The sequence below is a fragment of the Sitodiplosis mosellana genome, unplaced genomic scaffold, assembly GCF_009176505.1.
Source record: "Sitodiplosis mosellana isolate CC-2019 unplaced genomic scaffold, AAFC_SMos_1.0 Smas_scaffold_6150, whole genome shotgun sequence".
Classification (NCBI taxonomy): Eukaryota; Metazoa; Arthropoda; class Insecta; order Diptera; family Cecidomyiidae; genus Sitodiplosis; species Sitodiplosis mosellana.
Genome location: NW_022601391.1, coordinates 206,934 through 234,446, shown reverse-complemented (window position 1 = coordinate 234,446; position 27,513 = coordinate 206,934). Strand labels below are relative to the sequence as shown.

Sequence of the window (27,513 nt, the reverse complement as noted above, 5' to 3'; positions counted from 1 at the left end):
TTTGTCATGAGCGCAAATAAAAACCGCATACATACTTAGAATCTTGGCAAGTGCTACAATATCGCTAAATATCAGCAAACAGCAGCAGAACAGCACGGCACAAGACACAGAGGGCGTGAGAGAGAGAGAGAGAGAGAGAATGATTTTAATCATGATACCGACATCAAAACAATCCAGCTGTATCGAAACCAGTTGCTGTGGTTTAGTATCTTTGGCTATCATGTATTTCATTATCAACAGCACACATCGACGACGTCCCATCGTTGGCGATGAAATAGTTCCACAACAAGAACTAAAACGACAGACGACACCCAGTACATTCGCTTTGTGTGCGACATGCACACACATGCATACGGTATGTACACATACACATCATACACGCTCTTCGCGACGTGCAAAGAGATGTTTAATTGATTCCAAGACACGACATTTAACACTTTGCCAATTATATACTACGTCATATGCAGCCCGTGCTGCGTTTCAATCAAACGCTTCGACAGAATGATAAAAGAAGAAAAAACAGCAAACAGTAACATATACTTGAGTTTTGTTCGATGCAACCGATACATGTGACATCTGACAGCATGGCTCGGTATCTCAATGAAAGATTCCAACGACGAACCAGACAAACTCGTTTCAATGCTTGCAATATTCATCCTTTGTCTGTGTCAACTCACAATAGAAAGTGAACCAAAAGAAATAATCGCTTTTCGCAAAAGACAACACAATGAATTTATTAAAAGTTTGCTCTTTTTTTTCTCTCAAGTTAACAAAGTTTCATTTTTACATCTAAATCAAATCGAAGAGGAGAAAAGAAAACATTAAGCACTGTCTAGTACAGATTAAGATATTTGCGCAGTTTTTTGATCTTATTTGGTTGCTCTGTATGCATTTTAGCCAAAAATTGGCTGTTTGAAATTGAAAACTAATTGATTTCATCAAATATCACCGAATATAACTAAATATGTATCATTATTGCACTCCAGTATTATTTTTAAAACAATCTAAATTGGAATATTCATGTTCAAATTTTTCTTTTCAAACACAAAAGTGTTGATCGAGTGGATACCGTTTGAACAGGCTATTCTCAAAAACAAACTCGAATTTGATTTTGATTGAAGCTAAAACCTCGAGGAAAAGACAAATCTATCAAAGAAAAAAATTCAACATGAACACAGTAAATCTCTTCAAGAGGTCGTAAACCTACATGACTTGAATTAAAATTACAATACTTGTTTATGTGTTTGTTCTTGTTCTCTTTCTCTTGCTGTATAATAACATTTAATTTATTATATTAAAGTGAAAAAACCGGCTAATTTGCAAAAATTTCGTCTATTCCGTTTCATTTTGTTCGTTTTTTTTTCTGTTTGTTTTTATTTCTATTTACAGGTTGAATGGGGTCCATTCCAATTTCAAACTGGTTTTTACTATATTTCTTTTTTTTATTAAACGACACAATCAGTTATTTTTGTTCATCTTATTTTTTGTCCGGGTTGCACATTTATATTTTTATCTTTTACTTATCAATTTTAAGTATTTATTGACCGCATTCACAAATAACAAAAAAAATCACGCGGTAATTTTCATTCTATGCTAAAATATTGATAATTGAGTTCTCGTTTTCGGAAACAATTGACTTTTGATTTGTAATGCCAACAGCTTCATCACATTCGATTTCACGGTCATACTTTTCAATCTGGATGGTACACTGTTTGATATTGTAGCCTTTTTGTGCGATTGTTGTTGCGATATACAGCACATCCGATGACTTAACGAATGGATCTAATGTATGAAAATGAAGAGAATAATTTGGCCGTTACTTGATGATGACAATTTTGTGCGATTTACGTAAAAACATTGAGAAAAAAAAATTAAAATGAAAATTCATACCAATGATTATGTGCACAGACAAAACATGCCAGCCAACTGTTAGACACCAAACATTCAAACTATGAACGGACCTGAAAACGATGATTGCAAATAGTTTAGAATGGTATCATTATCATTGAAAAGTGTGCAATAATTGGTGAAAAAAAGACAAACGATGCCCATACGAACCTCACGCCATCAATGCTTTTTAGGTCGTCCTTTAGCCGTTCGGTGCTGACGCTGTTCGGTACTGCTTCCAAAATGATGGCAATCGATTCTTTCATAATGGTACACGTGGTCATCATGACGATAATTGAAAATACGAAGGTACATAGTGGGTCTGCTATTTTAGCATTTGGCTAAAGAGAAAAGAAATCACACAGTGTCATTATGATAAAACTGTTCGGCAAAGATGTGCGTTGAAACGGGTAGGGAATGAAAACTTACATAATTCTTTATGATTACTGCTGATATAAAAACACCAATACTTTGAATGAAATCACCAATGACATGTATCACAGCCGCCTGAATGTTGATATTTTTCGATGAAAAATCGTGTGAGTGACGCGATTGATTGCAATGCAAATGATTAACAAAACCATTGCGATGGTTTGAACGATGGTCGTGTAAATCTTCGCTGTCACTGCTTGTGATTGGCGTATGCTCAGAACTATCACGATGTACGTAGTGATGAATCGGACAAATGGCCGAACCGTTTGAAACACAACCACCTACACCGATCGTCTCATTGGAACAATTCACTGGTAATTTCTCATCGGTTAGGTCGACATCAATGCAATCATTGCTTTGCACATCGATTATGTCTTTGATTTTAGTTCCGGCTGTGCTCGATACGGAACTCATTGTATGACTACTGCGTCGTATCATATCGCTTCCGCTGCAATGGCCATTGGTAAACGCATACGATCGACTCAGTGAATTCGATCGACTATGGTTCGGTGAACGAGACGAACATATTCTATCACGGCGATCGACTCGCTTTGAACTTGAAATTGATACAGGAATGGAACTCCATAAATTGGCACCACGTTTTTCGGTCGCTTCGTCTATCAACGGCCGATATTCGAATTTCGTTTTATTATTATTGTGATACGTTTGATTGTGCTTTGGCGAATGCGAATGGCAATTGTGATGATGATGATGGCGTACTTGTTTAAAACAACACAACCCTTCTCCATGCAATATCAAGGCCATTCTGTGTTTATTTTTTTTTTGGGTGAAAATTAGAAAAATAAAATATTTTTCATGAGCATTTAAGAAAAAATGGTAGAAAAAAGGTGAATATTCTATAGAATATATAGCTATAGCTTACATGATATTTATTACGATTCCAACAGCGGAAACAATCATCATTGTGTCCGCATCGATATCGAAATCTTGGTACATTAATCGATTCACAGCAAAATAAAATAGGAATGTTGTCAACAGCCATATACCGAATATCGATAGAATTGCGCCCAAAACCTCTGCAAAAAAAGAGACACACACACATTGCAATAACAAACCATAAAACTGTACACATGAATAACGTGTAATGTGTTGAAACTCACCAACTCGCTTATAGCCGAATGTCATGTAATTAGTTGGTGTTTTTTTTGCCCAAACAATGGCCAATAATGCGACAATGAAGCTTATGCAATCGGATAGTAGGTGGGCAGCGTCGGACATAATGGCCAAACTTCCTGCCAAGTAGCCGCCCAGAATTTCAGCAAACTAAAACGATTGAAGCGAAAACCTTTCGTCATCATAACACATTCGAAGAGAATAAAGCTTATAAAATTATTTATATATATTTTTATATATGTGAAAAGCCTTTCAATCAAAAATTGACAAGACGAGCAGACATTTTTGGGCAGACATTTGTGGGTGTGCGCGAGCGAGGGTTTTGTTTGCACAACCCTTTTGTGTTATCAACAAACAAAAAGTTGGCAATGAATGGGTTACCATGGAAAAGTTGCAAGCACCAAAAAAAATAAAAGGAAAAAACTTGCTGACCACCACTTACCATAAAGAAGAAGCATAACGTTGTCGCAATAATTAATTGCCGTTTCTCCTTTTTGTTTTGCGCGTCGTTCCGATGCGAAGTACCCTTTGATGGGTTGGTTGCCAAAAGACAAGGTGAATCATCCTTCTAAGTTATTTCAAAGAGCGATATCGTTGAACAATAGCAAAACGATGACAGCAACAGCAACCGAAAATCGAGAAACAAGAAAACAAAGGTGAATTCGGGCAAATTTGATTTTTGATTTGATGAAATTCAATTTGTTAAAGTGTCCCACTCGAGTGTGGACTGCAAAGTTGAAGGTGAAAACAAAAACCAAATACGCCCACAAACAACGAAGAATATGAAACGGAATGGCCTTTTTTTCTAGTCCTAAGATTCCAGTTCATACACGTATTGTATATCCATCTATTGAAAGAAACAATATGTTTGCGTTTGGCTGCAATTATAACGATGTTAAGTACAACAGCAGAAAAATGCCAAAAGCACACTTGAAAAGCTGTCCCACAATAGATAACTTTAAACGTTATCAACAGCTACAGCCTATTTGGGGTAGATGAACAGATACGGTTATACTATGGTACGGAATGCTATCAGCATTGGTCGCATTTTATACATAACACACAATTTGTGCGGTGTTATTTTTCCTGATTTTTTCTCCGTCTCTCTCTCTCTCTCTCTCTCTCTCTCTCTCCATCGTTGAACATGCGGTTTCAGGATAACATTTTTGCTAGGAAAATTTCAAATACGATACGATGATCGTTTGGTTGAATTGACACCAAATATAATAATTTCTTGGCATTTCTCCAGTACATGGGGACCGGATCGTCGATAATATCATAGGCAAGGTCGAAATTATATCAAAGTAATTTTACCGCATTCAACTAAAAGTCGCTTAAATTGTTCCCATGATATCAGCAAGAGAAAGAGAGACCGGAAGAGAGAGAACAAAAAAAAAACACACAGAAACGGCGGTGGCGATGGCATTTTTCCGTTCAAGTTGATTCAGCTGCAGTAATGTGTGTGTGTGTGTGTGTGTGCTGTGGCGAGGATGTGGGACTGCGGTGGAAAATGCGCCCACAGTGAACATGTACAAATGACAGCCCAAAAAGCACATAAATTAAATAGCGAAATTTCGGGGATATTTGGTGAAATGGCCGAAGCAAGGCAGAGAAGAAGAAAAAAACAGCCACCATGAACGAAACAGAGACGCAGAGAGAGCTAAAAAGAAAGATAAAATTCGACCGAAAAGGAAGTGGCAATACACCGAGAAAACTAACCAACGGCGGATATACGATTAATGTAGCCAAAGAGATGGAACAACCAATTTAGTTCTACCATAGACACACACACACACACACACACACACACGCACACACACACACACACACAGAGAGAGAGAGAGAGAGTGAGTGAGAGACAAAACTCATCTTCTCTCTGTCCTTCGCCTCGGAATTGCTTTCGATTTCTTTTCGGCCGTGTACTACACATCGTCGAGCGATTACACAATTTTCCTCTGCAGAAAATTAATAGAAAAAAGACACGATAGTAATTGTTCATTTCATCGTTCACAGGCATTAACATTATATCACATTGGATTTTCTTTTTTGGAGCGTATGAACCGAGAGGGAGAAGGGAGGAGATAGGCTTTTTTGGTAGGCATTTTCTTCTGTCTCTTTTGCTCTATACATTTTTTGGATTGGCTTGTGAATTGCGGAAATTGCTATTTCCATTCGTTGTACGACATTCGCAAAACATACCATTGCAAATGACATTTTCGCCTAGATTGACCGACTTCCCAATGTTGTTCATTTTATTTTCTGCTTTTTTTAAAATCATTTTTCAAATCTGAACAAAGTATTCACAAACACATACTAGCGCTCATCCATCAATTCCAGTTGAGATTGTGTACTCGACACCAAACCGCATGTTCAAAATGACCGCATGTTTATTGATTTGTTTATGTATTTAAAGCAATAACATCACCCGCTCTCTGATCATTACAAAACCAAACATATTATTTTAATTTGGCGCATATTTACACTCGACGGAGGGTGAAAAAAAATCCGTTCCAATTAGCGAACAACGATGATGTGCGGGTAGCACCATGACAAAGAGATGAAAACAACGTTTGACAATTGAATTTGATTTCGTTTATTTACGCAATTCATTTCAATGACTACATTTAGCAAATCGCTTCATAATCATGATAATTTATCCCGAGCTTCAGATCTTTTACCCGAAAATTTAACAATAAAAATGGCGCGCGCGCTTTTGTTCATTGACCAAGATACAGAAGCAAGAGAGCATAGTGTCATTCTCGGTGAATTCTTCTTTATAAATACAAAAAAAGAGAAGAAAAAACAAACGATTTTCAGTACACAACACAAAGTGGAACATTGGGGTGGAGGAGAGTTTTCGCGGAGAAGGGAAGCGACGAATGGGAGACAGAAACAAAACAATAGCAAGGTTCTTTGCAAGTGCATCATTTTCTTAATTACAGACATTTCTACGAACAAACAGAAGAATAAAAGAAGATAGAAAGATGCGTACGAAGAATGAGAAGTGAGACTACAATAAATCTCTGCCGTGTTCTGCGTGGGGGATTTTTCTATTTCGTGTGACTCCAGTAAAAAATGCGCTTGATAATTAGCAAGTGGAAAGGTGTACTTGCGCTTTTTTGTCATCGTTATGATAATTAACAGACGACTTCCTTGTCGCAGAGAAAGTGAAGCAGTTAGAGGGAGGGAGAGAGAAAGAGCGCACACAAAGCAGAGAAATACCACATATATCTTCTCGAACGGCGAAACCATTTTAACCGAGCAAAAATTATGGATATTTGCCCCTTTTGTTTGCGATAACAATCACCGCAAACTGCTTAATTTTATAATACGACCGTCAACCGCAGCACTTTTTTTATCCCATTTACTCTCTGTCTCTATCCCTCTGCCTCTCGTTTCCGATCTATCGCATTCTCATTCACATTCTCAGTGTTCTTAATCAAATTTCACCTTCTATTGCCGCGCAGTTCAATTAAGACATTTTTTTTTAGTTTTCACTTGGGGTTTTGCATCAATTGACTTGATATTTGTCATTGGCTTTAGCCTTGTCGCGTGTGCGAAAAATACTAAACCTTGCAACGATAGTTGTGTGTGTGTGTTTTTTTCCTCTGTAAATCGGATGTGACGGCAAAAGACAAAAGTCGACATCGTCAACTATCCGATAACAAATCGCTGATTTGACGAGAAAAATTAGTTGGAAATGAGGCACTTACATCGGATGTAATTGAAATGGCATTGTTGATATGCTCGGCATCGTCATGTTGCTGCTGTTGTTGCTGTTGCTGGTGGTGATGGTGATGGTGGTGGTGTTGATGGTTGTGCTGGTGATGTTGTAGTTGTTGCTGTTGCTGCTGTTGATTCAGTTGTGTTAAATCGATTTGTTTTAGACTATTGGATGAATTTGATTTTCCAATGTAACTACAAACATCTTCGTCGACATTATCGGCCATTACATTTACCATGTGCACTGTGCACCGCACGAAAAAATTGGATATGGATATGGTAGTGTGGTGTGATTGTGAAAACAATCAAAATTATTAACTGCCAAATCGAAAAATAAGCGGAACTGAATCATCGACAAAAATAGCACGGATCCGTCGAATAATCGGCAGGACTATCATGGGATTCCAAACGAATGCACTTTGAAAAACATTCAATCAATCGCGCGCGTGCTTTTTTATTTCCTTTTCTGGCGTTTCGATTGCTGTTTTGTTTATCACATTAATCGACCTAACTGAACGGCGAGGTACATAATTCGCTGCACACTCGTTTCGTTTAGTCCGTACACTGTTTACCGGTATTTTTTTTTTATTTCGACTAATGAATTGATTTTACCCTTTTAATCAAAATATCTGGATGTAAAATGTGGTTTAAATCTGTCGATGAGAAGAAAAAAAGTCGGAAAAGAGAATCGTTATTTATCGAAAAGTGTTGAATTCATCGACATCAATGACCAAATGAATACTAATCAATGGCTGAAAGAATGATAAACCATTGACCAAACCGTCTAGAATGCTAATCATGTCAGGCGTGTATGTGTGCGCGCATCAAACACATATCCAATCCATTCATTCGTTTTTGCATTTGGTTGCGATTGAACATGAAATTCAAATCAATTGTGTGTGCGAATACTTGTTTGTGTGGTGGCTATGCATATTGGGCGCCACTGTGTATATATTTTGAATTGCATTTCTGTTCTGTTCGATCATTTTCCCGCAAATCCAATTAAAAATTATTTTTTCGCAGTTGTATGAACTGGGTGCCAATGTACACACAATCGGTTATGCATATATACATTTATTTGTATTGAAATGTGCATTTGAAACCACAGATTAATGAACTACAAAAATACAGAACCAAAAAACAATTTAAAAAAAACCAAAACAACAAATATAATCGAAATATGAGTGCCTCGTCTACAAAAAAAAACCAATAACACTCTGTCGTTTACCGAATTGCGATGCAAATAGTGAAATATGGTTTCGGATGAATTCGAAACGGTTGAAAATATTACAGCAAAAATATGCCGCCAACGTAAGATTTTGTACGTCGAATTACAAACGCACACGATATACTTGTGGATGGTTAATCAAACACACGCAATAGTCAATGCCGAGTTTTTCACATAGTTTTTATGCAAGCCGTGTGTTTTGTTATTCGGTTTGTTTGGTTGGTTGGTTTTGTTTGGTTCAGGACACAAAAATATAAAGCTAAATATTGACGACTATTTGATTATTTGCTTTGTGGCTATTTTCAGTGTTAACACTAGCGGTTTCTTTATTTGTTCATATGACATAAAATTGGCTGTAGAACAAACCGATATGAAATGGCAAAAACGGGTTGGCAACAACCAGCCGAAAGAAAAAATGGCTCCAACAAATACTATTCCAAACATATTTAATAGACGCAAAACATGAATTTTCGCCCCCATTTTCTTTGTACTTTTTGTGATATCAAACGAGCTTACTGTTTTATTTACTCTCTCTCTCTCTCCTTCTCCGCCTGTCTTCCGTCACATTGACAACACAAAACGTAACTATCGTTTTGCTTTATTTCGCACAATTTCTACACTGCTTTCAATAGATCACATCTAATTAACCAAAACGATTGAATAATAAATAATTGCAAAACAAACAATTATAATTAAATGCTACTTTTAAAGATATATTTATTATATATAGATATATATTGGCATCGGGCTGTTTGTAAACAAATAGCAAAATTTACGCAAAACCAATTCGCGAACTCAAGCTTTTTATTTACACGCAGCCAAGCACAAGCACAAGCATACACATCACACTTGATTATTTATGATTAGAGACGGAAATATTTGGAAAATACACACATGCTGCGTGTGTACGAATTATATTCGGCTAAAATCATGTCTAGCTCTGCCGATGCGTTTCAATTATGCATAATTTTGGTTGGATAAATGCGTGCATATTAGTAATCAATTTTGTATTTACCATTTAATTGAAATATGCACAAAGATCGATTACCCGTAAAAAAACAAAACTACTTCACTTCGCTTCACTTTACTTTACTTTATTGTAACACAAAATGCTATGCAAACCTCCAATACTCATTTTTATCATTCAACTTCTTTCATCTAATGATTTTTTTTCTTCTGTTGTTTCGAAAGCTATGAGAATATCAAACCCATTTACTTTGCACCGTCTCACAAAACAGCAAATTAAATAGAAATTGGCATTCGATGAAGACGAGAGAAAAAAAAAGACGCACACACGTTTTGATTATATCCGATAAAATAATGGCGAAATGAAGCAGTTCGGAATGAATAAGAAACGAAAAAAAAACAGGAAAGCTGAAGTGAAATTTGTGTGTGTTTTCTTTTTTGTCGTTGCTACTTCTGCTGTTGCTGTTGTTGTTGTTATCACAAACGATATAGAACCAAATGTCGACCGTATACAGTACACTCATTGAAACACTGATAAGCTACACTACCAGCAACAACAACCAAATACAACATCTCTTTAAAACAAAACAGTCTCATTTCGTTTTGTAAAAGGTGAATAGAAAAAAAAACTAATGAACCAGTTAGAATCGACGATTTTGTTGCTTCTGCTGCTATTCGTACATTTTACACACGGAGAGCGAGAGTTTTAAAAGACGGCTGGCAAAAGAAAGCTAAAGGCAACAAAAGAACTATCTAGGCGAAACTTTGGATGTAAAATCCAGTGAATTAGAAGTGACACACGCGACGAGAGCAAGAGCGAACCGTATGGATCTAAATTGTAGATGTGCCGTTGTGTTCGTGTGTTTTTGCTTGTGTGTATGTCTGTGTATCTACATTTGAAATGGGTAGAACGGCTTTAACAATTTTTTTTGCAATTTCGATGGGCTTTATTCAACCATCCGTGAAATGAAAATGGCAATGGTGTGCGTATTTTGTTGTGACATTTATGTGCTTCGGCAAAACGGTTTCGATAAAGAAGAAAAAAAAATCAACACACGCCAGACTCTTTTTTTTCCTAACTATAAAGCATTCTGGTGTGACATATTTGTGATGCGGCATGGTCTACACGTGCGCAGTTATAGCGCGTTACGACTCGTTTCGATTCAATGTGTCACGGGGTTTTCATGCAACATGGATTTTATCTACTTTATGCGGATTTAGCAAAATTCAATCATTTATTTTGCTCTCTATTCTGACACATTTCAATGGAATTTTGTTCCAGATTATGACCAATTTTATTTCAATTCCCATTTATCCATGTGACACACCATCGTTTTGCTCAAAATTTAAATGAAAAAAAACAACAACGTCAAACGATGACAGTTTCTTTCCATTGAAATTTCTTTTCGTCTCTTTCTTATTTTCTCTCTCTGTCTCAGCGATAAATTTTGTACTGTTGACGTTGTCAACTTGTTTCGATCGCTGTTTGTTTTGGTTGGAATTGTGTTTCAAGTTTTTTTTTCCTTTCTTTTGGCCAAGAATTTTAAAAGCCGCATATAAAAATGGCCAATCTCATCGTTGACAACAGTAAACGCGATAGTGATGAAGACAATATTACAAAGCGGCTGAATAAAGCGTTTGAAAGTCGTTTGGATTTAGATCGGGTTTGTTGCAGAAAATACAAATTCTAATACATCTCATAATTCGTTTTTATTTCGTATGATTTAGGAAACTTTGGAGGCACTCAGTGATTTGTCCACATTTTTCACGGAAAATACACTGCAAACTCGTCGAAATTTGCGCAGCAAAATCGAAAAACGAAGTCTAACGATCAACGAAAATTTTCTGTTGGCATTTAAAGAGGTCAAAACCACACTCGACGGAATTTGCGATGATATTGATGGGATGCGTAAAACAGTTGGTGCAATGAAACAATGTTTATCGGAAACGGAAGCCCAAACCCATGAATTAATTCAACAAACGAATGCACTTCAAGTGGAAAGTAAAAAATTAGAAGTGCGACAGGAAATAACCAGTGCATTCTTAAGTCAATTCCGATTGAGTGTCGAAGAGCATCAACATTTATATGGAACATCACGAGATGCACCGATCACAAATAAATTCTTCGAAGTGCTTGAACGAATTCAGGCCATTCATGCCGAATGCCGAGTTTTGCTGCAATCAAATTGCCAAACAGCTGCTCTTGATATTATGGAAGAGATGACATTGCATCAAGAAGCCGGCTTGGAGCGATTGTATCGATACACACAGGCTCATTGCCGTAATGTTGACTCAGATATTAGTGGGTTATTGCAATTAGCGATGAACAAATTACAAGATCGACCGGTGCTGTTCAAGTATGTGATTGATGAGTATGCAAATGCACGACGATCCGTTTTTGTACGGCATTTCATTGATGCACTCACTGTCGGCGGACCAAATGGCAATCCAAAACCCATTGAAATGCATTCACACGATCCAAAGAGGTAAATTTCATTGATTTTGACAGCAGGAAATGTAACATTTGATTGTCAATAGACTTTCCGAACTCAATTTGTTCCTATAGAAATTCAATTATCACCCAAACAACATTTGACTATCGGAAACTCTTTCGTTACTATGAAAAAATATCAACTTGCTCGATAAACAACAAAAATACTGACCTTAACAAATCCAATCAACTCAATGTCATCCGTTTCGATAGAAAAAATTATTCAAAAAATGTTTTTACTCAAAAATTCTCACAGGTATATCGGTGACATGTTTGCTTGGCTACACTCGTCCATACCGATTGAACGAGAAAATTTGATGTTGTTACTGAAGGACTGTGATAAAAATGACATGAGTGAACAATCGCAGGCGGCTCTAACCCACATCGCTGACGGCGTTTGTCATGCACTGAAAGTGCGCGTAGAAACAATTTTAAACGGCTGCACCGACGTCATCACCTTGTATTCTGTGTCAAACTTGATACGATTCTATCAGACCATTTTGAAGCAGGTAAGTGGCATTGATATCACATTAGTAGAAAATAATGAATGAAAACCAATTGAAGACGGAATGCATTTGTCCACAGATAATAAAAGGAGGTGATTTGGAGGAATGTATCGGTAATTTGCAGTTGTTCAGCGAGTCAACGTATTTGAAAACATTGTCGCAACAAGTGAAAGAGTTGCTGTACGGTCAGCCGGGTGCAAATATGGGCTTGGAGCCACCGAATAATGATTTAATTCCATCGCACAGTGTGACTCGTTTGCTGAGCATTCTCAAGGAGATTTTGTCGGTGGCAAGTATGGTCGAAAGTCGCCAGACAGATATCACAAAAATCGTTTCGTGTGTTATCGATCCACTTTTGCATTCCATTACCGAGTCAGCTTCACATTTACCGACGGTCGATATGGCCGTTTACATTCTGAATTGTTTGTATCACATGCAAAGTACGCTCGGTATGTTTGAATATGTCGACAGTCGAATGGAGCGACTGCAAGCTCAATGTGACGCCCAAATCGATACATTAACATCCGAGCAGGCGTCATCATTAGTGGCCAATTTGAATTTAGGACCCATTTACACACTTTTACAAAGTTCATCGAAAGACATCGATCCGAACCATTTGAAAATGTTCATGGTAATTGCAAAAGTTCTTTTCTTTTGTTTACTTACTTTTACTCTGCCTGGTTTAAATGAACGTTAATCTGCCTCTTTTTCTTACTGAACTCTGATCTGCTAACAATAAACAATTTCTGTGTCTGATAATTTTTCAGGTAAAACTCGACTCATTTTTAGAGATGCCAGATGTTCTGTTGCTACCTCAGGTGAATCTATTGCAGAGCAATGCACATCGGTCAACCATACAAAAACGTTCATTCAATGTCATCATTGCCATTTACAAGCAAATCTACGGTTCGTATCCGATATAAATTCATTTTGCATTTTGGACATTTTTGTTTACATTTATTCTTTTTGTCAACAGAACGAGTTCACGACCCGAACAGTAACCTAGAAGCACAGCGTGCCATTCTCACTAAAACACCAGAGAAACTCAGTGAATATTTGAGTGTTTAGGTAGAAAAAAAAACTTGACGATTTTTTTAATAAAATTCAGTTTGTGTATTAAAATTCATTTGATCAAAATAATATCATTTCGAATCAAAGTTGAATGAATACTTGAATAAAGTTGTAATCATTAAAACGGCAAAAATTCGTTAAAAAAATGCAGTCTTTCGTACTTTTCGCTATTTTTATTCTGGCATTGCAATTGAGTTTTGCATCAACAGCCGATACTGAATACGACGATGACAATTACATTGATAATTATGATGACGATGACTATACCGAAGGTCCGCTTGAACGTATGGACTTAGAAGATGAAGATTCAGACGTACACGTTGTTGGCAAAAAAGATGAGCTCAGACAAATTATATTCAACCCACGCAAACGACGCCAACGACGCAGAAAACATCGAGGTAAATATTGTGTTTTTCATTTTCATTTAAACTCAACATTTTTTTTTTCCACGATTCGACCAATTCAATGTTAATGGTATTTGCATTTTTTTTCTTTTAGCCGCTTACAATGAGCTAAGTAGTTTGGAGTTTTGTTGGCGTAAACACGATGAATGTGAAAGTATTGGCATGAATGAAACAAAATACGAACTTACTAATGAAGAGGAGCAACGTTTTTGGCATTGCAATTGTGATAAAGAATTTTACATATGTTTGCACCGTTTAAACTCGACCGTATCGTCTCATATTGGTGAACTATACTTCAACTATAACTACCGATGCTATCGTCATGATTTTGAAATTGATGAGTGCAAAGAGTTTGATCACCACAAAATTTATACTTCACAAGAACGTTGTGTACAATATCAATTGATTATTAATTCGGTTAAAAGTGCTCAATGGTTTGACTTACCATTCTACGATGGTAAGCCACAGAAAAAACCAGTCTTTATGGTTAGAGATGAAGATTCTGAAGAAAATGAACTTGACGATGAAACAATAAATTAAAAATGAATATAATGATGTAAAATAAGTGGAAAGAAAAAATCCAACACGTAACAATGCAACTATTTCTACGAATAAATGATTCAATATATCCAAAATCTGCATTTTCATTACAATACTAATTAAATCGAAAATTATACTGCTTTTAAATGAAGGAGAAAAAAAAACATTCTTAAAATAGTCAGGAACAGAATTATCAACTCTCGCGATTTACAGTGTTTGTAGCAAGAATGGTATTTTTATTTTTTTCATTTTTTACATATTTAATTCTTTTCTTAATTTTTTTTTGTAAGCATTTTTGCATCATGACTCAAATTGTACAAAGTCTTGCAATCTCATTGTATTTGTGTGTGTGTGTTTTTTAGGTTTCAAAAATACTACACTTCTGAATCACTGTGATTCGAAAAGTGTAGCCAGTCTGTCAGATTATGCATTGAAATTATTCTGTGTTATTGTTGTTACTTTTGTTTGTTTGTTTGTTTTTTTATTATTCCACAAAAAAGCGTATTGATTTGTAGTTGATTAATTGACGTGCAGTTCAATTACTGTTGGATCTCATCGCATTGGTGATTGGTGGCATCGTCAAGTGAGTGTTCACTGCATCTGCTTTGGAACGTGTGTTCGTCAAGTGTCCAATCACAACGTTTTGCGCATGGTACATGGATTTCGTTGGTGCAGGAACGTTTCAAGCAACTCAACATGGCACCGTATTGCTTACAAAAACCACATTGATGTCGTACACTGCCCCAGACGGCCGTTTCTAATCCAACAACTCGTGCTCCAATGATATGCACACCGGATGCCCAAACGATGCAATCCTCATGTGCCCACACTTCATACGAACTATCATTAGCTTGTGTCATACCGTAGAAAATATCAATTTCACTGATTTGTGCATCAACAGCATTCGCACACAAATTCGATGTAGTGCCGCTATCAAGTTGGTTGAGTTTTCGCTTTTTCTTCACCGTCACCTGCGAGAAAAAAATCCATTTTTAATGAAAAAATTCCATTAATATCGTAAACCATCCAAATTGTAACAATTGAACAAATAGACTAATTTTCTGCAAATCTTTGAAGGGTAACTGTTGTTTTTTATATCATATTTGAGAAGATCACGAAAAAAACTTCCGATATGAATATATGACTTATTTGTATTTTTTCAGAAAAGTGGTTTATTTTAAGACTATGTTACAATTAGAACTATGTTACTATTTGGATGGTTTACGATATACAGTAGAACCTCGATTATCCGTCAGGCACTGGACCAGAGCCTTGACGGATAATCGAAAAAGACGGATAATCGAGATCAATCATGACTCATTGGAGAATTAGGCTGCGTATGGTATTAACAGAGGCGGCATCGAACGGATTTTTAGCTAACACAGCTTTGTTAACACAGAAATTATGCACACGATTTCTCTGACACTCAAGAAATTTGCATACATTCAGGCGATTTGAATGGTTTTTCGTATACGCAAGAAATACATTGTTAACATAGCACATACGGCTCCATTGATCGAGATTTTCATAAAATAAGGCAAAATAATCAAAATTTCCATACTTTCTAATTAGTTTTTGATGAGAAACAAAGTGATGTAGAAAATATATAATAGATATGAGAACAGATTTGGTGAATTGTCCAATATATTGGACAATCTTGTATATACAAGAAGTGCACCGAAAACGCAAAGCCTCTGATTTCAAATCTTATTGTGCGAATGTACAAGCGTCACACAATTGATTTTTGTTATGCAAGTTAGTTGGCAACTTTATTCGTATGTTCAAGTGAAATGAACTGAACAAAAACTTTTCCACCTTGAAAATGTATGACGGTTAACGGAGGTGACGGTTAATGGGAGGACGGATAATCGAGGTTCTACCGAGGGGAAAATCACTCTAGAAAATTACTTTTTCGGTTCACAAATTACTTTCACTATTACTTTTTCGAAGAGAATTACAAATTACTTTTTATCATAGAAAAATATATTTTTGACAAGTAATTTCTAATAGAAAAGTAATTTATCGAATAAAAAGTAATTTGTAGTAATTTTTAGTCGAAAAACTACATTCAAAATTACTTTTTGTTCAACGAATTACCTAAAAACTACTTGTCAAATAGAAATTATTTTTGAGTGATTTCCCCCTCGGGTTCTACTGTATTGATTTAAAAATTTAAAAAATAATTCTTACATTTCCAGCATTCCCTGGTTTCGACAGTGACTTGGCTGCAATGGCCGATATGTTGTGTGACAGCGTCGTTTTATTGGGTATGTTTCGATGTGATTTGAATACGTCATGTTTTGGATCGATTTGAGCCAGTTGAAAGTCCTCACTCTCCGTCGACAAAATAAATGGGCCAAACAAATCACCGAGGCCATATTTATGCGGACCCAATTTACAAAATACACACATCCAACTAATATCAGTGGTAACCGCATCGTATTTGTTGCTTAATGTACTAACATGCAAGCCACGAACTCTATTCCGATCGGCCGGCCTTTGGCTGATGTAGCTCTTTTTGAATTTACTTTGTTTTTCGGCAATTTCTTCGTTCAACGGTGCATTTATTACGTCGACCGTTCCATCACGGTCAACATGAACGTATGGGCCACGGAATTTGTTGAGCACATCGGTCGCCGTGAAATCATCTTTTGATTTCATTTTTTTAGTATCACTTTTCTTTTCAGACTTATCATTCGATTTTACATTCTTTTGATTGCTTTTATTTGCATTCGATTTGCCACCACCCATTTTACCATTAAAACGATTGTTTGGTTTCTTTTTTGTGACCGTTTTCTTTTTGGGCGTTGGCGATGCATTCGACGGCGATTCACTCGATGATGCTGACATCGATGCTTTAGCTACCTCATTACTATTTAATTTAGCTGCATTTTTATTCAGAGTATTGTTGTCAGTATCGTTCAGTGGTTGAGCACTTGCCGCACTCGTATCAATCATATTCGATTGATTGTTAATATCGCCGGGTAATTTTTCATACATTCCCCCACCGCCGGAACTGTGTGCTTCTAAAATGTTTCCTGAATCGATGGAATTTGTAGCATTCACTTCGCCGATTTGAATGGAATTCGACACAGCCGGCGTTGATGTTGCTGTTGTTGTTGTTGTGGTTGCATTGGAATTGTCCACTTCATCGTGGCCGCTTTCGTGTGTGTTGTTTTCAATTTTATCGCTCATCATTTCTGGTATAATGCCATTACCATTACCATTGCTATTGCACTTAACAGTGCTCGAGTGATTGTTAATATGTTCAGTGTTATTTGGAGTCTTGATCGATTCATTAATGCCATTCGATATTCGATTATTTTCATATGCATCCGAAACCAATTTGTTCGTGTGCGACTTAGTCAATTCCATCGGACCAAAGTCATTGTCACTGAAACCATTTTGCTCATTACACTTCACCAATTCCTCAACCTTTTTCACCAAATCGTCTGTGTTCGGAAAGGTGGCGATGTCGTTTGTCAGATTTACACCTCTCATATGGCTAAAATTCACCGCACCAAACAAGTTCAGTCCGTTCATCTCATCATTTTGCAGCAAGTTTGGTGTGTCTTTATCGTTTTGATGTGCCGGTGCAGTTGAGTTCGTTAAATCCAAATCATTTGATTTGTTATAATTTACTAAGCCATTTTCAAACATTTCCTGATTCGCACAATGATGACTCAAATCGATTGACTGCGTTTGTGGTGGTGGTGGTGGTGCTGCTGCTGCAGGTGGTAGTTGTGTCTGTGGTGGCAGCGTCGCTACAACTGAATTCGCCGACGGTAAAATGCTATTTTCCTCGGAATGAAACGATGGAAAATTGATTCCATTTGACTGATTGTTGTGACAATCATTCTTAATGTCGTTGTTTTTCTCACTGTCCATCGTGATATCGGTCGTATTCATTTCGTTTGACGAGCAACGAACGGTTCTTTGAGGTTTTCGTCGACGATATCGAGTATTTTGTTGTTTGCCCGAACCATCATCACCGTTACAGGTGCCACCAGATTGTGAATCTAAACTATCATCGTTTGATGTATTCGAACAATTTTTCGATGTATCCGTTTGGCGTGAAAGGAAATTCGATTGAGATTTTGGCGATATTAACATCGGCGATGTTGGTGAGGTATTTGAATTGAATATTGATAAAAGTGATTTTGACAAATCGTTCAAATTTGGCGTAATACTGGAAGTGACGGGCGGCGTAAGCCCCAACAATTGTTGCAGATGAACAGAATTACTTAGACTTTCGTTCTCGAAAAGATTGGCTGGATTTGACTCACGCCCGAGTTCCATCGGTTCAGTTCGTTGCTTTGACTGGAAATAGATGACAAACGTGAGAAACACGATGAAAAAATGGTTCAATTCGGTGAAATCGAGAGACGATAAGAAAAGCTACACTAACCTTATCATTATCGCCGTTTATTCTAAAATTGGACAGATCACTATTTAGATTGTTTGGGTCACGTGGCAGTGGCAACGTACTTGACGCGGCTAAATTTCGATTTGATCGCATCGAAGCCAGTTGCTCGGACATTTCATTTAAAAATGCAATCGGATCCGTGTTGAGCTTGTTGTTGTCGTCAATTGTTTTGTTGGCACCATTATTCGCGCTATCGTTCAAATCACCGGTCGGTTTCGAGAAGCGATTACTTGATGAGCCGGGTGAAACTGGATTTCGTGGTGATGGCGTCAGACTGTTTCGATTTGCATGCACCGTACTGGATGACAAACTTAAATCGACCGAATTAAATGGCATGGCATTCGTTGGCGTTCGTACAAATGGCAACAATGGATTCATATCTAAAGCAGTCTGAAATTGACAATTGAACACAAAAGAAAACACACAAATACGTTAGTCATAACCATTTTAAAGTGACCTCAAAACGGGAAAATTCATTCGCAAACGATTTTCTCGAAAATAAAGAAGAATATTCGAATAATGAATAAAACAAAAAAAAACCAAAATAATAAATACATTTTTCGGATTAGAATTAGCTACAGCAGCCGCTGCTGTTAATGCCATATAATTGTAAAATGCATCAGCTGGATTGGTGTTTGGCCATATTAATGGTGATGATCGAAGTGTTCGTTCGCTTGACATGTGAGCCAATTGTGGTTGACGCGGCATATATGACGGCACTTGTAAGTGATTCCATGAAGACGAATTAACAGGTTGACTCACTCGACTATGTGGATTGTGACCCGACATCTTGTTATACACGATGATTTGATTTCAAATCGGAAGGACATCCAATGCAAATCGTCTAGTCAAATCTCTACGCAATTATCCCACATTCATGTGCAACTACAACCACTATCGTATTGGATGCAGAGCAGTACGCGTACTACGCTTGTCCGCTCACTCTCGCTTCCGGCTCTCTGTGTATGTTTCGTGTATAAGTTTCGTCGTATGTTCTCGTAATCACGGGTAGTAATTAATTGTAAGGCTTGTAAGACTGTCTCTCTTTGTGTGTGTATGTGTTTTTTCCTCTCTACCGACTAATTGTTTTGCTCAAGCGATTTATAAACTGTACACCTAATGTTATTCTTTGCTTCAGAAATATACAAGGGTAGAAAAAGAAAGAACAGCCAAGCTAATCGGTCATCGTTTTCTTCGGTGTTGCAAAATGAAACGAAAAAAAAAATCTATGCAAATGCAAAATAATATATTTGCCAAATATCTTCCGTCGTACACCGAATATATTATATGTTATGTTTATTCATTGACGACTTCTCGCAGGGCAAAACACTTTTCACATTTTCATTTGCTACTGCTGTTGCTGTTGTTGTTGTTGTTGTTGCTGCTGCTGCTGCTGCTGCTTATAAGTACACGCACCAACACACACATAAATAGAACAACACTTACTAGTTTTATGCATCACATTAAAAACATCGCCCCTAATAAGCTACAATTTCAATGTGCATGCATTGTGTGAATATATATTGGCGATGAGTAACGACAAACAAAATCTCATTCGTTCATTCTCAATCTCAATCTGATCATAAAATGAGCCATCCTCTTCGTCGTCGTCGTAGTCGTCACAGCTGCATGTGTGCCATTTCAAATCATTCGAGTCCTGTTTATTGGCTCGTGACCATCAACATCACATCTGTCTTCGTCTTCCGTGTGCAGCACTGTTCTTGTTTATGAATGGAAACACTTGCGAAATCAAAAATGAACAAATCTACACACATATATCACAATTGGTATCGTTTTTTTTTAAATATACAGAACAACAAAATGCTCAAGTACATCGATTTACTTTCGGTTTTTCGGTTGGTTTGAGTGTGTTGATAGTTTTATTTTATTTTTTTCTCTTTTTCAAATAAATTTTTCATTCAGTTTCTTTGTATATTTGTTGTTGTTGTTATTGTTTTTCCTTTGTATATATTTTTGCATATTAACCACTCTTGTTGCGGCTGGTTCTTGTTGATTATTCCGCTGATTTGAAAGTGAGGCGTATTGGGTGGTGTGCGTGTATTTGTATATTTTCTTCTATTTATCTGGTATATGCGAATTTATTGTGTATTTTCTTCCGTTTATTCGAGCTGTTTAATTATTTCTATTAATGGACAATGAATCTCTGACACATCGGAAAGTTCATTCACAACAACGGGATGAGAATGAAAAAATCGCCGTGCATTAAAACTTGTTATTTCCTCTGCTGTCTCTCTTTCTCTTTCTCTTTCTCTTTCTGAATCTCTTGTTCTTTTCACACACCAACGAAAATGAAAATAAAAAACCCAAAACGAATCACATCAATCTGTGCCTTTTTATCCAATTTCTTTGTTATTTTCATATGCACATGGATAAAATTGAATATCAAAAACTGTTTTCTTGTTTCTTTCTCTCCTTTTTTTCTATCGTTTCAAGCTCGCACCCCAAATGAAAACTTTATAAACTTATGCTCTGCCTCCAGCACATTTACACTCACTCCAGCAAACATGTTCATGAACTCATACAAAAATACAGCACACACTATTCTCTCTCTCTCTCTTTTTCTCTCACTTTTTGGTTTTTTTCTCTTCGCTCTCTTCTCTCTGTGTATATGGTTGGTATATCGTGTGTCTGCTGTTTGATCTCCGGTCTCTACACAACTTCTTCTCTTCTCTTCTCTCTCTGTCTCACTCTTTGTTATTGTTGTTGCTGGCTGGTTGTTGCTTTTCTGATGAATATTGTCCAAAAAAAAAATTTCATTCACAAATCAACCATGGTTTGCTTATTTGACGTGATACTTTTCTTTTATGGCTCTGTTTACAATTTAATTTTCGATTTCAAATTGAGATTTCAAGCTTTGGATATATGAATAAAATGCATTTGGATTCAGTTGGTTTGTGCAAAACCAATACACACAAACACACATACATTCGACATACACAAACAAAGGTCCCATCCATTGTCATTGTGTACTAAACATAGTGGTAAAGTAAACGTCCTTGTTGTTACGAACGCGACTCTCACACAAAACTCAGCAACTACTCAACGTCTGAATTTTAGTACCAAATGACAACCGCTCTTGTTGACAGACTCTCGCTCTCTCATTTGTGATTGAGAATTTTGGAGAATATCATTGCACTGAATAAAATGTTCAATAAAATTGCTAATTTTCTTCTGAATTTTCAATACTCTGTCAAACAATCTAGTACTATGTGTTTACATCGTTCGGTCACAAGACGATCGTTATTCGCACCAAACATCGTATCATTTGGATTTGTTTTGATGGTAAAGCAGTTTCTTGTTGAATCTGCTACATCAACTAGTTCAAATGCGCGCGTAAAACTGGCGGGTAACATGACTATTGTGACTTAAATTTATCATCATCAGTTTAGCTGTTGTCCGTATAACACGTTTGATTACAGACGACAGAATTTTTACGTTTTTGATTCGATAAAATTCCAGGTAAAATCGGACCAACGCAAATAACAAGCATGTGCAAAAAAGTACCGTTGCGTGGAGCATTAATCGTTTTGGAAGGATGTGATCGATCTGGAAAAACGACACAATGTAAAAATTTGGGTAAAATGATTTGACACAAACTAGCTGTTGTTATGTTTGGTTAGATAAAGTATGTTAACATCAATGCCATATTTCCTTTGTTTCGGTTTGGTTTAGTGAAAGCATTAGAAGCAAACGGTCGACCAGCAAAATATATCAATTTCCCTGATCGTACAACTGAATGCGGCGGACTGATCAATTCATTTTTGACAAACAAAAAAGACTTCAATGACGAAACCATTCATTTGCTATTCACACTGAATCGATGGGAAGCCAAAAATGCTATGGAAATATTGTTGCGAGACGGTGTCACTCTCATTGTTGATCGGTATTCGTACTCCGGTGTGGCGTTCAGTGCTGCCAAAGGTTTGGATTTGGAATGGTGTAAAGCACCGGAGGCTGGACTATTGAAACCCGATTTAGTGCTGCTGTTGACAATGACTGCCTCAGCCATTTCAAAACGGGGTGGATTTGGTGACGAGCGGTGAGTAAATAGATAGATATCAATCGATTTTTCTGTTGAACACATTTCATGTTTTATCAGTTAATGACAGATAGCTGAGGATATATGCTGAGCATAGGAACTCAGCAAGCTGAGATTGGTACATTTAGATTTAGATTTTGTGACTTCCCTGCCATGCAAATTCATGTGATCTGGTACACATTTTTCGATGCTTTCCATGAAATTTTCTGTCATAAATTCATCTTATCATATGAATTTGCATGGCAGGGAAGTCACAAAATCTAAATGTACCAATCTCAGCTTGCTGAGTTCCTATACTTAGCATATATCCTCAGCTATCTGTCATTGACTGTGTTTTATTCATCAAAAGTCTTTCATATGGGTAACGTTTAATTTGCATTCATTAACATTAACAACAATAACAACAACATTCATTCGTTCATTGTTTAGGTATGAGGTACCCGAATTCCAACAGCGTGTCATGAAGATGTACGATCAACTCAAGGACGACAGTTACTGGACCGAGATCGATGCTGATAAATCATTCGGTGCTCTACATGACGAGCTGTTGACACATTGCAATCACGCGATTGACAACATTGTGAATGAAAAAATGGATAAACTCTGGTGACCAACACTTTGTTCAATTGGCTTTAATCAAAACAGAAAATTGTGTTTATTGTATACTTAAGTTAGAAAACAAATGGAAAATGTTATGATGAAAAAAATGGAAGAAATAAGTTAAAAATTAAGAAACATTTAGTGCGTAGTAAAGATCGTCGACGGTTGCATTCAGGATGATCTTCTGATATAGGCCCGCTGAGCTATCTTCGGCAATCAAGAGACGATTTGCGGCTAGAGACATACATATCATCATTGCTTGGTCTAGAATTGAATAGAAGTTTACCGTTAGTTTTGTGCGAATCGACAATCGAATTTATATGAATATTGAAATAAAGATGAGATAAGCTATTGTACCTTCAGTTGGTGGATTTTTGATTCCAAGTATGGGCGCCAATGTACCAATTTGCCAGAAGACTCGATGAAATTCGACCTCTTCGATGCCAGTGCGTTGAATTTCGGAAGCGACTGCTTGGAGGAACAACTTTTCGAATTTCGTGCAATTTTTGATGGCTCGCACTTTTGGACTGGCAAACATTTCGCTAAGCGCTTGATTAATGTGTGCAAAGTTTACTTCGATTAGGCCAGCTCCAGTGCTTTTCTCTTCTGCAATTTCCGTAGCACGACGACATATATCCAAGGCTCGTCGACAATCACCGGATACTGACGCTACTTTTCTGTTGAACCAATAAGTTAGTTTAAATTTTCAATTTTTCAGAGACATGAAAAACAATTTGAAGGAAGAAGAGGAAAAGTGTTATTTTTACCTTGCCACCAATTGAACCGCATCGGCCATGAAACAATTTGACCCAGCCAGTCGTGTCATTACAACCTCTTGCAATTGTTTGAATGAGTACGGTTGGAAAGTGATACGGGTCAAACCCAATCGCGAAGCAACTTTCAATTTCAAAACACGTTCTGGCAAATCCATTGTATTGGCAATTGTGATGGCAATCAGTCGAGAACCTTTGCGAACAGTCCAATCGAACAGATTATAGACGACATCTTGTTTTCGATTACAAATAATGTCCAGCTCATCGACTAACAGAACGGTTGGTCGAATTGCCTTCTTTGCTCCGGCCGTAAAACGACTTTCAAGCAAATCACGAGCCTGTGCCCACGCCATGGTTTTGCCGGTCAATTGGCGATAAATTTGCACATATGCTTGTCGTGGCTCCGTTAAGCGCATCCCATTAATGTCAACACAATCAAATGCAGGCAGTTTTTTCGGCTTTGATTCTTTTTGTATCGTTTTTATGACTTGTGTGACTGTTGCCGTTTTGCCTGCGAAATGAGTTTTACATGTGAGATTAATGACTTTTTTACTTTTCGAATGATTTCATTATACTCACCGGTGCCAGGGACTCCTGATATGTAGATACAACCACCTGATCCATCGCTTAATTTACCCATAATAAATTCATAGATGCTTGCGTATTCCTTTTCTCTGCATGGCAAACTAGCGGGAACCGCCGACACTTGAAGACGTTCACGAATTTGTTCCAATTCAGTTTGTTCGCCACCGATCGACTCTTGTCGGCTCTGGATTGATGGTGTGAGACCACCAGATCGATACAAACTTCGCGTTTGCTGCGGCGTCCTGCGTATTATGATAGACCATTGCTATAGTTTTGTTGATAATAAGAATAATTCAGTGAAACTTACATCGTTCCCTTTGGTGTTTTGGGTGTTTTTGGAGTTCGTTGTCTTTTTGCAGCGGTGCTACGTTTTGAGGCCGATTTTGGTGTCGATGGTGGGCTAAACATAAATACAATTTTTGATTCACAGATAAATTAACAAAGAATGTACCAAACAAAGTTCTGTTCTTGCTTTATTCTGAAACGGTTTTCATAGAAATAAACGATGTTTTGGTCGGCATACCTCATCGGCTTAGTGGTGCTTTTTCCAGAACGTTTTTTCTCAACCTCCGGCGAAGACTCTTCTTGAACGGCATGTGCTTGCATAGCAGCATTGGCCGCAGCTGATGACATTCGTGTTGATCGTCTTGACGGAGTTGATTCGACATCGTTATTTCGTTTGTTCTCACTTTTAGGCAGTTCCACAAAAGCAATACTGCGTCTTGGTGTGCCTGCAATAGACAATGATCGAATGATAAAATGTGTACTCATTTTTCATCATTTCGCTAACTAAAATAAAACAAAATTATGCTCACTACTTTTTGGACTGTCGAGATTTTTTAAAATGCTGCGCCGTTTGCTACTTCCACGAATCGATATAAGGGTCTTGTTCATTGGGCTTTGCATAGTATTCTCGTTCTTTTCGGTTAACGGTTTTTTATTTCCTTTGCTAAATGTCAGTTTAAGCGGTTCCTTTGGATTCATCGTGGTTTCATACGGCGATGATGGATGATCCTGCAATGCTTCGGTGAAGCTGTCATTAAGATTTTTCTTAATTTTTGACATTTGTTTCTGTGCTGGCGATTCATATTTTCCGTTTCGTGTACCTGGTGTGCCATAGTTTGAATTGCCGGTCAGTTTGTTTCTTTTGCTGGGCGATACTTCTTCATTATCTTTCCCAGCGTCAGGCGATGCCCGTTTATTCGGCGATGTCTGATTCTGTGTTCGTGTAGCCTTTTGCACTGTATTATTAACAATTTTAAAAGGCGATACAACTTGTAAGCTAATAGTTGAATTTTTATTGGATTTACCACTCTTTTTTGGCTCCACACTTGTTGAATTCAATTGCTCAATTATTTTGTCAAGTGATTCATTCAAACTGGGCATAGCCTCACTCGCTTGGTCTTCAGTGTCTGTGTAACATTCCATGTCAGTCATTTCGCCGGAGTTGCGTTCAGCTTCTTCTTCTTCACCGGGCTGCCAGCTAACCGGTACAAGCTTGTAAATTGTTTCTTTGACCAATTTATAACGACAAACGTAAGCCATTGGATGAAGCTTTCTATTCCGTTGAAGAATATCAGCTATTGAATCATTTTCGTGTGCTTTGAACACCATACATTTGCCACATATCAAGCTTAAATCGATATTTTTCGACTCCAAAACATCCTCAATCAATTCCTGTGAATGAAAGTTAATCTTCAATCCAGTGTCTGAAACCAACTTCACATCACGGGGCAAGTCAGTGGCACTGCAAATGGCAAGGAAATTTATCTTTATTTCTGTCATTATGAATTGCGTCAACCAAAATAGCTCACCTTCGATAACAAATGACATGAGCCTTATGACCAAACACTTGTTCAACTCGTGCAATTCGTGGACTATTATTTTCATCCTTCACAAACACAAAATCATTCTCTCGAACGTTCGCCGATAAATCCACAAAACAGTATTGATTCGCTCTAAATTACAAAGCAGACGGATTTTTGTTGTAAAGAACACATTGACATGTCAAATAACAACGAACACAAAAATTTCACTTACAATTGATTTCGAACGGCTTCGATGCGTTCCATTTCCATTGTGTTGTTGTTTTTTCTTCTTTAATTGCTACCGTTTTTTTGTGAACAATTTTTTTTAATGAAATATTATTCAAAAATTATTGCCAACTCTGCGAAATAGGTGCAAAAGAAACAACACCCATGAAATAATAGCTGAGCAACACAACACTGTCTTATTCTCTCTTTCTCTGTGTGATTTGTAAAAAATCACATTAAACACTTGTTTTAATGTCACTTCGGATATAATTTGTCTAAAATTTTAATCAAATTTATTCCAAAAAAGGAATCATAAAAGAAAATTCAGATCGAACGAATGTTCAATCTCTGTGTTGACAGTTTGCTGACAAAATATTTCGCGCCAAATAACACAGTGCGCAGGGCTGACACGTACGATGAGTTGAAGTTTTATACAGGGCTGCACTTCATTCGGTGTATATAGCAACTCAAAGACCGAATTGATGTGTATTTGATTGAAAAATAAGCTTTGATAGCATGCAAGAGATGCGCGATCAAAAGATGCGCTCAAATGATCATTTACTCAAATTATTGTATGTAAACTAGATCATGCCCTTCTTAACTGAATTCAGTCATATTATTCCGAAATACCTTCTTATTGAACAACAATATAAA

At 37.1% G+C, this 27,513-nt stretch overlaps 6 protein-coding genes across 15 annotated transcripts; 3 read left to right on the top strand and 3 right to left on the bottom strand.

Moving 5' to 3' along the window:
• Positions 1 to 707: 707 nt before the first annotated feature.
• On the bottom strand, positions 708 to 10,446 carry LOC129573943 (proton-coupled zinc antiporter SLC30A2-like). Of its 6 annotated transcripts, none has more exons than XM_055455143.1 (10): positions 10,009 to 10,422; positions 9,420 to 9,595; positions 7,167 to 7,829; positions 3,896 to 4,021; positions 3,441 to 3,603; positions 3,203 to 3,356; positions 2,317 to 3,085; positions 2,059 to 2,228; positions 1,891 to 1,961; positions 708 to 1,782 (listed from the first exon to the last, which is right to left on the bottom strand). In XM_055455143.1, exons 3-10 carry the CDS (start codon positions 7,413 to 7,415, stop codon positions 1,589 to 1,591), a joined length of 1,896 nt encoding a protein of 631 aa, XP_055311118.1. In that variant the 5' UTR covers positions 7,416 to 7,829; positions 9,420 to 9,595; positions 10,009 to 10,422; the 3' UTR covers positions 708 to 1,588. The 6 variants fall into 6 exon arrangements, with proteins under 6 accessions (XP_055311118.1, XP_055311119.1, XP_055311122.1 ...); XM_055455144.1 differs by adding an exon at positions 8,921 to 9,043 and having other exon boundaries at positions 9,420 to 10,417; XM_055455147.1 differs by lacking the exon at positions 9,420 to 9,595 and adding an exon at positions 8,921 to 9,043 and having other exon boundaries at positions 10,009 to 10,417.
• Positions 10,447 to 10,753: 307 nt separating this feature from the next.
• LOC129573944 (conserved oligomeric Golgi complex subunit 6) lies at positions 10,754 to 13,584 on the top strand. Its single transcript, XM_055455150.1, has 6 exons — positions 10,754 to 11,034; positions 11,099 to 11,856; positions 12,118 to 12,370; positions 12,447 to 12,998; positions 13,135 to 13,273; positions 13,344 to 13,584. Exons 1-6 carry the CDS (start codon positions 10,933 to 10,935, stop codon positions 13,433 to 13,435), a joined length of 1,896 nt encoding a protein of 631 aa, XP_055311125.1. The 5' UTR covers positions 10,754 to 10,932; the 3' UTR covers positions 13,436 to 13,584.
• Positions 13,560 to 14,477, top strand: LOC129573946 (uncharacterized). Its single transcript, XM_055455153.1, has 2 exons — positions 13,560 to 13,836; positions 13,937 to 14,477. The coding sequence occupies exons 1-2, from the start codon at positions 13,584 to 13,586 to the stop codon at positions 14,380 to 14,382; spliced, it is 699 nt and encodes a 232-aa protein (XP_055311128.1). The 5' UTR covers positions 13,560 to 13,583; the 3' UTR covers positions 14,383 to 14,477.
• Positions 14,478 to 14,588: 111 nt separating this feature from the next.
• Positions 14,589 to 21,775, bottom strand: LOC129573940 (GATA zinc finger domain-containing protein 14). Its single transcript, XM_055455138.1, has 4 exons — positions 19,364 to 21,775; positions 18,791 to 19,198; positions 16,573 to 18,702; positions 14,589 to 15,353 (listed from the first exon to the last, which is right to left on the bottom strand). Exons 1-4 carry the CDS (start codon positions 19,595 to 19,597, stop codon positions 14,922 to 14,924), a joined length of 3,204 nt encoding a protein of 1,067 aa, XP_055311113.1. The 5' UTR covers positions 19,598 to 21,775; the 3' UTR covers positions 14,589 to 14,921.
• A 126-nt stretch (positions 21,776 to 21,901) lies between these two features.
• On the top strand, positions 21,902 to 23,830 carry LOC129573945 (uncharacterized). 2 transcript variants are annotated; one of them, XM_055455151.1, is made up of 4 exons: positions 21,902 to 22,175; positions 22,289 to 22,405; positions 22,502 to 22,868; positions 23,298 to 23,830. In XM_055455151.1, exons 1-4 carry the CDS (start codon positions 21,974 to 21,976, stop codon positions 23,476 to 23,478), a joined length of 867 nt encoding a protein of 288 aa, XP_055311126.1. In that variant the 5' UTR covers positions 21,902 to 21,973; the 3' UTR covers positions 23,479 to 23,830. The 2 variants fall into 2 exon arrangements, with proteins under 2 accessions (XP_055311126.1, XP_055311127.1); XM_055455152.1 differs by having other exon boundaries at positions 21,906 to 22,223.
• LOC129573941 (origin recognition complex subunit 1) lies at positions 23,495 to 27,296 on the bottom strand. Of its 4 annotated transcripts, none has more exons than XM_055455142.1 (10): positions 26,867 to 27,296; positions 26,641 to 26,784; positions 26,137 to 26,573; positions 25,645 to 26,067; positions 25,350 to 25,557; positions 25,134 to 25,226; positions 24,821 to 25,068; positions 24,236 to 24,752; positions 23,826 to 24,145; positions 23,495 to 23,732 (listed from the first exon to the last, which is right to left on the bottom strand). In XM_055455142.1, exons 1-10 carry the CDS (start codon positions 26,902 to 26,904, stop codon positions 23,596 to 23,598), a joined length of 2,565 nt encoding a protein of 854 aa, XP_055311117.1. In that variant the 5' UTR covers positions 26,905 to 27,296; the 3' UTR covers positions 23,495 to 23,595. The 4 variants fall into 4 exon arrangements, with proteins under 4 accessions (XP_055311117.1, XP_055311116.1, XP_055311114.1 ...); XM_055455141.1 differs by having other exon boundaries at positions 25,642 to 26,067; positions 26,867 to 27,259; XM_055455139.1 differs by having other exon boundaries at positions 25,642 to 26,573.
• Positions 27,297 to 27,513: the final 217 nt, after the last annotated feature.

Excerpts from the sequence above, each read along its gene's own strand:
- LOC129573941 (XM_055455139.1), bottom strand. The coding sequence starts at position 26,904 with ATGGAAATGGAACGCATCGAAGCCGTTCGAAATCAATT. Across the intron at positions 26,785-26,866 it reads GAAGCCGTTCGAAATCAATT|AGCGAATCAATACTGTTTTG; the intron begins GTAAGTGAAATT and ends TTTGTAATTTAG. Across the intron at positions 24,753-24,820 it reads ATCAGGAGTCCCTGGCACCG|GCAAAACGGCAACAGTCACA; the intron begins GTGAGTATAATG and ends CTCATTTCGCAG.
- LOC129573946 (XM_055455153.1), top strand. The coding sequence starts at position 13,584 with ATGCAGTCTTTCGTACTTTTCGCTATTTTTATTCTGGCATTGCAATTG. Across the intron at positions 13,837-13,936 it reads ACGACGCAGAAAACATCGAG|CCGCTTACAATGAGCTAAGT; the intron begins GTAAATATTGTG and ends TTTTTCTTTTAG.
- LOC129573940 (XM_055455138.1), bottom strand. The coding sequence starts at position 19,597 with ATGTCGGGTCACAATCCACATAGTCGAGTGAGTCAACCTGTTAATTCG. Across the intron at positions 19,199-19,363 it reads CTAATTCTAATCCGAAAAAT|ACTGCTTTAGATATGAATCC; the intron begins GTATTTATTATT and ends TGTCAATTTCAG. Across the intron at positions 18,703-18,790 it reads TAAACGGCGATAATGATAAG|TCAAAGCAACGAACTGAACC; the intron begins GTTAGTGTAGCT and ends ATCTATTTCCAG.
- LOC129573944 (XM_055455150.1), top strand. The coding sequence starts at position 10,933 with ATGGCCAATCTCATCGTTGACAACAGTAAACGCGATAGTGATGAAGAC. Across the intron at positions 11,857-12,117 it reads CATTCACACGATCCAAAGAG|GTATATCGGTGACATGTTTG; the intron begins GTAAATTTCATT and ends AAATTCTCACAG. Across the intron at positions 12,371-12,446 it reads ATCAGACCATTTTGAAGCAG|ATAATAAAAGGAGGTGATTT; the intron begins GTAAGTGGCATT and ends ATTTGTCCACAG.
- LOC129573945 (XM_055455151.1), top strand. The coding sequence starts at position 21,974 with ATGTTCAATAAAATTGCTAATTTTCTTCTGAATTTTCAATACTCTGTC. Across the intron at positions 22,406-22,501 it reads GACACAATGTAAAAATTTGG|TGAAAGCATTAGAAGCAAAC; the intron begins GTAAAATGATTT and ends GGTTTGGTTTAG. Across the intron at positions 22,869-23,297 it reads GGTGGATTTGGTGACGAGCG|GTATGAGGTACCCGAATTCC; the intron begins GTGAGTAAATAG and ends TTCATTGTTTAG.
- LOC129573943 (XM_055455143.1), bottom strand. The coding sequence starts at position 7,415 with ATGGTAAATGTAATGGCCGATAATGTCGACGAAGATGTTTGTAGTTAC. Across the intron at positions 4,022-7,166 it reads CCATTTCAATTACATCCGAT|AAGGATGATTCACCTTGTCT; the intron begins GTAAGTGCCTCA and ends GAAATAACTTAG. Across the intron at positions 3,086-3,202 it reads GGAATCGTAATAAATATCAT|AATGGCCTTGATATTGCATG; the intron begins GTAAGCTATAGC and ends AAATAAACACAG.